This window comes from Artemia sp. Qi Xiang Cuo, unplaced genomic scaffold (assembly GCF_049724085.1).
Source record: "Artemia sp. Qi Xiang Cuo unplaced genomic scaffold, ASM4972408v1 HiC_scaffold_22, whole genome shotgun sequence".
NCBI classification, from domain to species: Eukaryota; Metazoa; Arthropoda; class Branchiopoda; order Anostraca; family Artemiidae; genus Artemia; species Artemia sp. Qi Xiang Cuo.
Genome location: NW_028297431.1, coordinates 3,901,598 through 3,913,125, shown reverse-complemented (window position 1 = coordinate 3,913,125; position 11,528 = coordinate 3,901,598). Strand labels below are relative to the sequence as shown.

At 35.6% G+C, this 11,528-nt stretch overlaps 1 protein-coding gene across 1 annotated transcript in view; it reads right to left on the bottom strand.

Annotated features, from left to right (window-relative positions):
* LOC148939072 (activating signal cointegrator 1 complex subunit 2-like) overlaps window positions 1-11,240 on the bottom strand; it is a 31,678-nt gene extending 20,438 nt beyond the window's left edge. Inside the window, exons 1-2 of the mRNA XM_089107364.1 lie at window positions 11,132-11,240; window positions 1,500-1,707 (exon numbers count right to left, since the gene is read on the bottom strand). Coding sequence (XP_088963490.1) covers window positions 1,500-1,707; window positions 11,132-11,229 — 306 coding nt within the window. The 5' untranslated portion in view covers window positions 11,230-11,240. The remainder of the gene's footprint in view (window positions 1-1,499; window positions 1,708-11,131) is intronic.
* Window positions 11,241-11,528: the final 288 nt, after the last annotated feature.

Here is an 11,528-nt window from a genome sequence, read left to right as displayed (position 1 = left end):
AAGTTGGCAACCCTGCTATCATCAGTCTGTTAAAAATAAAAATAATGTTAAAAATAAAGTTTAATAAACGGACAGCATGTTTCTGGGAAAGACAGGATGGTTTGACCCAATTTTCATGCTTAGATCAAGAATTAAAAAGTGTCTGAATTATTATAAATATGCATTTAGTTCCGATAATAGAAAAGCTTTAGCTAAAGTCCTATTTCTGTGTGGTAATCATATATGTAGTGGTTAGTGCTATATATAGGAATAATATTGCTATGCTTAAGGTAGGAAGGTTAGTAGTCGGTTTGGTGTGGAATGAGGAGTTAAGCAAGATTGTGTCATATATTTGTTGACATTTTGATGGACTTGATCTAAGGAATACAGCAAAGGCTATGGGAGAATATAGTATAAAATGGGAAGGTAAAACTATATAAGACCACGAATATGTAGATAACTTGTGTTCTAGGCAAAATTTTTAGTAAAACCAATAACTTCTTGCAGGTTTTGAGACTGCAGGGTAGGAATGGGTTCTAAACTAATGTTTTTCTAAAACAGAATGGGTTCTAAAACAGACATTAGAAAAATTTATATTAAAAAACGCTAGAACAAAAAATATAGGTTATTTTGATTTGGAACTAAAATAAAACTAACAATGCTTAGAAATAAATCTAAAATACTAAAATAAATCAGATACATTGCTGAAAACTCTGCATTTGCTACTATAATGTTGTTTCTGTCTACAGATACAGCTACTTCTTTTTACAGATACAGTCAATTAGTATTAGAAACAAAAACAGTACTTAACTAACACATGAACTATCATCAAAGCTAGGGTAGAAAATCATAGTTGCACTAAACTGAATTAAAATAATTATGTGATGTACTGCCTCAGATACTAATGAGTAAAATTACAAAACTACAAAAACATTATGAGAAAGAACTTAATAGGAACAAAACAATAATCTTAATTTTTAAGTAATGGAGGAGGGACCATCCAGAAAATGCTTACCCAGAACATGCTGTAGGCCACAAAACAGAAATGAGGGATGTAGTTGCCCTCCTTCCATTAAAACATCAATAATACCATGCACAAAGTGTAGAAATCCATAATAACGTAAATAAATATGAGACTTCTCCAACAAATGATTACACCTATACCCAAATGAGTATACCTTTACCCAAATTATTTTAACAATTTGATCTACTCAGGATCCACTGCATATGGTGTATAGACCAAAGACCTCTGTAAAGGGAGAAGAGGGCATTTTAACAAGGGTTTAACAGAAATTAGAATTACTAGCAAAATTAAAACAAGAATGAATTCTATTAAAAATAAAAAGCAGGTAAAAATCAAATGTAAACGATTTTTTTTTTCCCTGAAAACGCACTGAAATTACCTTGAGTATTGGGGGGTTGTTCCAAACAACACTCTACTCCTCTTTATGCTAAAACTTAAATACCCATACCCAAAGAAGAAGTGAAAGCTATGCCAAGATCCATTGAAAACCTCATACCTTCAGTTCCTTTGTTGTTGACATTCTCAAACAAATAAGAAACACAATATTGTAGAGAGAATAATAATCTTCTTCTAAGTTTTTAGGAGCATCAGAGGATAACAGAAAAATGCCAAAAGCTTCAAAATCATGTGGACGAGGGCAGCTCTGAAGAAAAGAAGTAATACACTGATGAAGACTGTTTTCTTTTTTTACAAGCTCCCAGAACCTATAAAAAAGAAATATGCTTAGTTTTTTTGCAGAGACAAACTCCACAAGGAGGGGGGGGGGGTTGTCCTTAAAGGATGAAATAGGCTTAAAGCCATTTTACCCCTCCAAGAGTTTGAAATGGACTAATCTACAGTTCAAACCTCTCAGGTCTTGGTAAAATTCTAGTTTATTGGCTTCTTGCTATCTTGGAAAGTAGATGAGTTCCATAAATGGAAATTTTAGGTATGAATCTAGGGCTAAAAATGTACCCAGGGAAGGTATTTCCAAGTTACTATGTCAGCCCTTTTGGTATTTCCAGTCCTTGGAAGATTGCATATAAGACAGTGGTCCGTGTTTACCCCAGCCCCACCCCCCACCCCCGCCCCCGTGGAAAAATAGGGCTTTCCAAATTTGAGAATTTTATTTGAGTTGTTTTTTTTCCTGTAGGGGGAAGGAATTTTGGTACTTGTGTATTATGTGCCACTCACTCAAGTTTACGCTGCACAAAATTTGAGAACATGCTGGGTTTTTTTGTTACTTTGGAAATAAATTTGGGTTATACATTTGCACATTAGGGAGGGGGGGGGCTAAAGTAAAGCGGGTCTACATGCAAAATGTGTTTGGTACAATGATTCTGCATATTAGATAGATAGATAGATAGATAAGTGTATTTTAAAGCCAAATATACAGCCAAGAACACAGCCCAAATTTCAGAACTCCAAAATATTTTAGTCAGGCATACCCCTGATATTTTTCTACTTCAAGAAACTTTCTTAAAACAGGAGAATACTGTCCATGATTTCAAGGGGTACAATACTGCCCATTGGGACAAAGTCCACAAAACAGGTGGTGGCCTACTGCCACTTGTGGAACGGACCTAGCTTTTAGAATACATGACCCCAGTCCACAAGGGGAAATAGAGGCTGGTATAATTGACATAAAACTACTGGGAAGAAATAAGTGGAATAGTATTGCTAACTGTTATGCTCCAAAGACAAATAAATTCTCCCTGAAACAATCCAAACTAATTGTGAATGCATGTGGCCCTGTGAAAATAATTAGTGGTAACTTTAACTTACACCACAGAATGTGGGACACTTTATCACCTGAAGATTCAATAGCAAGCCCTCTGACCAATTACATCCTGGAACACATAAATAAATTGTCCCTTGTCACCCCCAAAGACATGAATACACGTCTGAACCCACAGACAGGCAAGTACCCAACCATTGACCTTACTTTCACATCAACAGATATCATAAATAGTGTAGAAATCCAGAAACCCTGTGACTTTATTCTGACCATGAAGTTCTATCAACAAACAGTTCGTGGTAACAAACTGTAAGTAAGGAGCGACCTGGCTCAATGGTAACCAAAACTCTAGAAAACGGGTTTTTGATACCAATAGATATATCAAAAGAATCAGATTTCAATGCTGATTTCAAATATATAACCCTCATCAAGTTTAGTGCAACTCATCAAAAGTTACGCACATAAGAAAATTTGGCTGATTTTCAAAAAAAGGGGGAAAGAACCTTTAAAAGTTATAGAACCTTAATGAAAATCACACCATCATATTCAGAGTATCAGAGAACCCTACTGTAGAGGTTTCAAGCTCCTATCTACAAAAATGTGGAATTTCACATTTTTTGCCAGAAGAAAGATCACGGATGTGTGTTTATTTGTTTGTTTGTTTTGTTTTTCCCGGGGGTGATCGTATCGACCCAGTGGTCCTAGAATATCGTGGGAGGGCTCATTGGAACGGAAATTAAAAGTTCTAGTGCCCTTATTTAGTGACCAAAAAATGTAAGGCAACTAGGCCCCCTCTTACGCTCATTTGTTTCCCAAAGTCACCCTATCAAAATTTTGAGATAGCCATTTTGTTTAGCATGGTCGAAAATATTATAACTATGTCTTTTAGGATGACTTAATCCCCCGAAGTTCCCAGAGGGAGGGCTAAAAGTTATGAACTTTACCCAATGTTAACATATAGTATTGGTTATTGGGACGTATACAGAAGTTTTCAGAAGGTTTTTTTTTGTGGTCGTGGGGGGGAAGAGTGGGTCGGGGGGTATGTTGGAGGCTCTGTTATTGATGGAAGTTTTAATGGGGGAAGGGAAATTGCCATGAAGGGGGCACCGGACTTGCCAGCATTATTTATTGGTTATTGGGAAGTATACAACCATTTTCAGGAAGGATTTTTTCTGGAGGGGGGGGGCTAGAGGAGGGGGTTACTCTTGAGAATATTTCCGTAGAGGATGTTTCTTTGGGGTAAGGGACATTTCTATGCAGGGGGCGCCGGATTTCCAAGCATTATTTAAAAAACGATCAGAAATTAAATAAAAAAAAACAAGTTTTTTCAACTGAAATGTAAGAAGGAATATTAGAACTTAAAACGAACAGAAATTATAACGTATGTGAGGGGGTTCTCCCCCAAGTCAATACCTCGCTCTTTACGCTACAGTTTTTTTTAGTGCTTTCAAAAGAGCTATCTAACGAGCCTGAGAAAATTTACTCGATTTTTTAAAGAGGGGGGAAACATCCCCTACAAGTGAAAGAATTTTAATGAAAATCACACCGTCAGATCCAGCGTATCAGAAAACCCTATTACATAGGTTTCAAGCTCATATCTGCAAAAATCTGCAACTTTGTATTTTTTGCCAGAAGAAAAATATACGAATATAGAAGTTAGTTACATAAGTTAATTTGTAGACATCCATTTAGCAAAAGAAAAGTAAAATTTTTATGTAAATAAAAGCTGCATTAACTAAAAAATGATCAGAAATTAAATAAAAAAAAACAAGTTTTTTAAACTGAAAGTAAGGAGCGACATAAACTTAAAACGAACAGAAATTATTCCATATATGAAAGGGGCTGTCCCATCCTCAACGCCTCACTCTTTACGCTAAAGTTTGACTCTGTCTCACAACTTTATTTTTTAAAACAATAAAAAACTTTAGCGTAAAGAGCGAGGCGTTGAGGAGGGGATAGCCCCTTTCATATACGGAATAATTTCTGTTTGTTTTAAGTTTTAATGTCGCTCCTTACTTTCAGTTTAAAAAACTTGTTTTTTTTTATTTAATTAACACAAGAGATCAACCCAGTAAGGTCAAGGTACCAACCAGTGAAATTCTGGAAATTCCAAGACAAACTCTTGAACTCCTGGAAACACAACTAAGACCAAAAGGCTTCCTAGTTGGACTAGAGCATCTGATCAAACAAAGCTTCAAAAAAGGAAAAGTAGTTCATGTAATATTTTTAGACATGGAATCAGATTAAATATGAGGCAATTAATCAGAAAGCTATCTGTAATGGGTTTACCAGACCTACTGGTAAATTGGATCCACCAATTCTTGATGGGTAGAGAAGTTCAGGCCTCCTTGGGGGGCTCCTACTCAGAGTTTAAGAGGAAAGCCTTTGACATTGGACTCCCTCAAGGGCCTGTTCTAAGTCCACTTTTATATTCAGTTTATTGTCATGATATAAGCCTTGAAAACATCTTTGGAGCATAGCTTTTTCTGCATACTGATGATATTGCTGTTGCAGTTGTGGGGAGAGACCCTTTATGCTTACAGTCAGCCTCACAATAAGCTGTAGATATGCTATCAATTTGAGTAAAAAGTAATAATATGGTTTTCTCAAGCCAAAAGTCAGTTAGTATTTTTTCCGCAAAATGTATTACGAGGCTGCTTTCAAACCACTGGTGAAACTGAATGGACAAGGGATTGTGGTTGCAGAACATGCATGCTTTCTGGGATTTGTATTTGACCAAAAACTGACATAGAAACCCCATCTGGATGAGTTGATTGGCAGTCTCAAACAAAGACAAAACTTCATTAATGCTCTCTGCATTGGAAGCAGAGGAGCCCCCACAGCCTTTGCTTCAACTATTGTCAAGTCAGTGGTGATATCCAAGATAAACTACAGATCATTTATATATGTATCTTCTAAGAAATGTTTCCTGAAGGAACTTGACACTACCCTCCATGCAATCTTACAAAGAGCCCTTGGTTGCCTAAAATCAACTCCTATTGCAGCTATGCACTGTGAAGTGGGGATCCAGAAGAAAATATCTCCTTGCAAGATATTTTGCAAAGAAGATAAGACTCAAGAACCACATTATCTACAAAGGAATCATTAGCCTCCACAACCCTGATGTCTGCTACAAACCAACAGAGATACCCTCTTTTCAGAGATACCTTTGCCTTCCTGGCATGGAAGAATTCATACAGAATGGCTGGCTGACTGTTAATTTGGATGATGATTCTCCCAGCGCATCCAAAGGAATTGGGGAACTGATTATTCCTAAGATCAGCATTGGAAAAAAGATGGACCTTCCCCAAGCACTGATGAAAATCATATTCCTGGGAAAGTTGGCAGAATATCAGGACTACATCCAAGTTTACACAGACGGCTCAAAGACAAAAACAAAATGCAGCTGTGCAGTAGTTATACCCTCCCAGAGCCTGTCTCTTTTCTACCACTTACCCCCCTACCTGAAAATTTTCTCTGCAAAACTTATGGCAATTAAGTTTTCTCTTCAAGCCATATCAAGCCAAACAGAGACCAAACATCAAAAGTATATTGTCTGCACTGATTCACTGTCAGCTCTGGATTACCTTTCACACCAGCAACACCAACCAAGAAATGTTGCCATGGAGATTGAAAATCTGGCTACACAATTTGCAAGAAAGGGTATATCAGTCCTATCTATATGGGTTCCAGCACACTATGGTATAACAGGAAATGAACTAGAATACCAGGCGTCAAAACAAGCCTCCCATCTGGGTCTGATCTTTCAAACCCCTATTACTGGCCCTGAATTCCTGTCTTGTTAAAAAAAATTTGAGGAAGAAGAAGCTTGGCTCCATTCTTTCCATACCCCGCTCCTGGATCTCTATGATTACAAGCAGCTGTCAAAAAAAAACTTACGTCTCATCTTGCATCATTTCAACTTGCTTCTTTCATCTTAGCTATGGCCATGCCAAGACAAAATCAACACTATTCCATTGGAAAATGACCCCTTCCCCCAACTGTAACACATGTGGAGTGTATGAAGATATACATCACATCATCTTCAACTGTAGAAAATATGAAAAGGAGAGGGAAATATTAAGGAATTGCTGTGAAAAGGCATTTAAGGCGTTTAAAATGCGCTCTGTTCTGGGACATCACACGTCTCCTCCTTGGGCTAGACGACAAAGCACAAACCTTTTAGGTAGATTTGTTAAGACTACTGGTTTGGTTCATTCTCTTTAAGATATTTTTTTATCCCTATATTAGCTCATTTTAGAGTCACAATCACACTTAGTGTATTTTTCTTTTTTTTATCTATGCTTTATCAGCTTTGTTTTTTATATTTGGCATATGTAACAGGAATGATGTATATTTGCATTATTTATTTTAATTGTGTTGTAAATATATTTTAATTGTTTTATGATAAAGTACAGCTGAATCAATCTGATCCCCGTTTTTCAGCACAGGCATTTGCTGCAGGTGAATAACCCCCAACCAATAGCACAATAAGTGATACCTGATCTGGCTCAATGAATATTAACTGAAGTGACACCCAAGTAAGCTAGTGATTACAGAAGGCACAGAATAATTGAGTAACTCAAATGCATATGACCAATTGGTCAAACCCCAAACAACAACAATGAACACAGTGAAATAACATAAATGAAAGGCAAAAATAAAAAACTTTGATGAGCAATCATAAAAAAACACTTAAATGAAACACCACATTAACCTAATAATAGTATTTAACACTTGGGAAATCAGGTATTGACCAAAAAACACTCAACACCTGGAAAAAACACTGACGTTAAATATTACATTTACTTTATACTGAGATTTTTTTTTAGTTCACAAAATTCCAACAAAATCTCCAGACACCTTGCTATTCTTCTGTAATGTCTTAGTGGCCCTATACCTAGCAAGAATCGTTTTCTGACTTAAAACTGTCCAAATACTTTACCCCCTCCTTAGGTGCAAATATATAGCCCAAATTATATATTTCCCATATATTCTGTCACTTGTTTTTGTCTTGTCTTGTGCTAAGCTGAAAAAAAAACTAACAAAAGAAACCAGTTAGTTCTCAAGTTTTACACAGCATAAACTTGAGTGAATGGTGCATAATACACTAATACCAAAATTCCTTCCCCCTACAGAAATTAAAAAAATAAAACTCAAATAAAATTCTCAAGTTTAGAAAGCCTTATATTCCATGGGGGGGGGGCTATTTACCAGGGGGGTATTTTCTGTGGGGAGGTATTTTCCGGGGGGGGGGGTATCTTTTGGGGGGCATAATCACTGGGGGGGGGTAAATGTCTAGAGCCATATAAAGCATAGATTTATAGATCTTTGAAACTGTATAAATTGGGATTAAGCAACAATATGAGGCTCAAAATGCTATTTTTGTGTCTCATTTGAGCAGAAGATCTAATTTGTAAGAGTTCACTTTTATAACACAAAGAATATTAAATATCATCAAAGGTTAGGGCCTTCTAAAGGGAGGAGGTGCTTCAAAATATCTTCCCACATTAAGGCCCTGAATGCATTTCTGAGAGTTTTATCCACCTAGCCCAACTATTGTTTAAGATATCAAAAGCCATTAAACTGTAATTTACAAAAAAAAATTGTCATCATTTTGCTCTGGTCAATGGTCTGAACTGGCTACTTTGATGAGGATGTTCACAAAGTCCTCTGTTCAATGTCCTATTGGGCAGAAAATATAGATTTAAGCACTTTTGACAAAGACTAGTGATATTTAAGGTCTTCACACTTTGATTAAGAAAAAAAATCCTACCTGAATGATGTAAGATTGTAGAAGCAAAAACCAGGCTTTTTACTTGAGTCTACATAAAATATTGAAGGATACCCTGTAATTGGACAGCTAGTTATCACTCTGAGATTAGTAAATACTCATATTGATGGGCAATTCAGGTAGGTAAGAACAAAAACTTACCTCTAGATTCAGAACTCCATCCTGAATCCAATATGACATTTGTTTCAGTTGCAAATTCAATTTCAAGCCCTTTACAGACTCTTAAAGATGATACCTTTTCCTCTTATTGGATACAGCTTATATGCATGTGTTAGTGTAAATCTTGTTAAAACTGGTTTACCCATAAACTGAATTGATATTGGCAAAATCAAGAATCAATAAATGCATGAGAAACAAATAATATGGATATATAAAATAAAAAATATATAAATTGGATTTGCAACAAAACAATTATCATATTTAGATTCAGGATCAAATTCTGATTTTAGAGGTATGTTTGCTTGATAGCTATCTGAATTGTCTGTTAGCATAAATATTTACCTTGAAATCACTATAATACCACCTAGAAACAGTGGAGCCCAATCTGGGCCATATAGTCAACTTCAAGCCTAAATCTAAAATTGGATAATGCTGTCTAATCATGAACATGGGATCATAAAGTTATAAAAAATTCCTTAAATCATAGACTGACTCTACCATGGATAGACTAATCAATCTAAGATAAGTGTTGTGAAGCAAAATAATTAGGTTTAAATAGACTAGAATGTCAAAATAACTTTTTTTAACTTTAGATTTTATAAAAAAAAAAAAAAAGTTGCATAGATTGTAGCCATTTGATTCAAAATATCCTATACCTAATGCTTATCCAACCCCATTTAGGCTATTATAATATATTCAAGACTGAAACCTACTGTTCATATTTATCACACATAGGATATAGATGTATGAGTAGTCCACCACATAAGGAGAAATGTTGAGAAAACAATTCTTGCTTTATAATATGCACAATAATCCTAGTTAATATATTTTGCAGCAGGAAAACCTTTATCTTTGGTTCTTTCCTTGTTTTCACAGTTTTTCTAAGAGATTCATGAATTTCTTAGAACCTATATATAAACAGAGTATACACCCCCACCCCGCTAATGTGCAAATATATACCTAGAATTGTATTCTGATTTAAATATAACCCTCAATTGTACCACAAATGAACTTTACTCTATACCTAAATATATCCAAATTGGGGTATATATTTGCACATCATGGGGGTAGGGGTAAAGTTCATTTGTGATGCAAATGAAGGTTAGTCTGTATTCAGATTCAGAATGCAATTCTAGGTATATATTTGCACATTAGGGTATATACTCTGTTAATATATAGTTCTAAGAAATTCACAAATTTCTTAGAAAACTGGAAAAACAAGGAAAGAACTGAAGATGTAGGTTTTCCTGCTGCAAAATATATTAACTAGGAGGATATCCACCACATGGCTAATATAGGAGTAAAGTTCATTTGTGATGCAAATGGATGTTATATTTAGATTGAGGATGCAATTCTAGGTATATATTTGCACATTAGAGGGGTGGGGTGATATATTCTGTGAATAGGCCTACAGGTTCTAAGAAATTTGTAAATTTCTTAGAAAAACTGGAAAAACAAGGAAAGAAGTGAAGATAAAGACTCTCCCCCTGCAAAATGTGTTAACTAGGATTATTCCACATAGGCCTGTTATGGACAAACAATTGTTTTCTTAATATGTTTCCTTATGTCTAGCTGAACTCCTAGGCTTAAAATACTGGTTGGTCAGTTGGCTAATTTGGTCAATATCTACCAAATCATATTATTGAGTTAGGAATGAAGTGAATACACCATTCGATGCCTTTTTTTATGCTGATTACAAATATAATAAGCATTTCTATCGGAAATGAATTTCAGCCCCCCTCCCTATATCGGCTATACCTAACCTAACCCTGAATTGGCATATATAGGGGGGGGGGAGGAAATTAATTTCCAATAGAAATGCTTATTATATTCATAATCAGCATAAAAAAAAGGCATTGAATGGTGTATTTACTTTAGTTGTAACTCAATAACATGATTTGGTAGATATTGACTGCTAATTCAAAGATTTGTGGGTCAATATCTACAAAATCATATTATTGAGTTAGGACAAAAGTGAATACACCATTCGATGCCTTTTTATGCTGATTACAAATATAATAAGCATTTCTATCGGAAATGAGCTTTCGCCCCCCCTATATAGGCCAATTCAGGGTTAGGTTAGGTATAGCCTTTATAGGGGGGGGGGGCTGAAATTCATTTCCAATAGAAATGCTTATTATATTTGTAATCAGCATAAAAAAGGCATTGAATGGTGTATTCACTTTATTCCTAACTCAATAATATGATTTCGTAGATATTGACCGATTTGTATATAGCCTATATACACTGTCAAATGAGCCATCTGGTGGTATCCCTAACTAGCCTAGGATCATTGTGCATATTATGAAGTGAGAATTGCTTTATAAATATGTCTTCTTATGTGGTAAACTGCTCATACATCTATATTAAATATTTTAATCTATTCATTTCAACACGATAAGTCACTGTCAAAGCACTAGGGTTTTACCCTATATGCTAAGCTACAAAGTTTACTTACTTTTCAGATGGCTGAGCAAGAACTTCTCTTAAATCATCTCTAAGAGTGACAATTAGGTCAGACCAATCACTAATCCCAATATTACCACTCGAAACCATAGATAGCGGAAAGAAACAAGAAAATTTAAATGTTTTTCCATCATTATTTGAGTTCAGCATTTTAGTGTTTCAAATTTTTGCACTTATTACTGTTAGATCGGTGGTATTGCTGCATGCTGATAGACTCAAATGAAGAGTGCGTTCGGACTTTGGTGATTTTTGGTGAAAACTACTAGCGTTTTACCTTGCATAGTCACAGTCACTATGATTGTTTTACCCTCAAACTTTAGTTCAGGGGCGTCATTTTGGAGGTGCTGGCTGGGGCTACAGCTCCAATCGGATTTTGGAGGGGCCCCAAA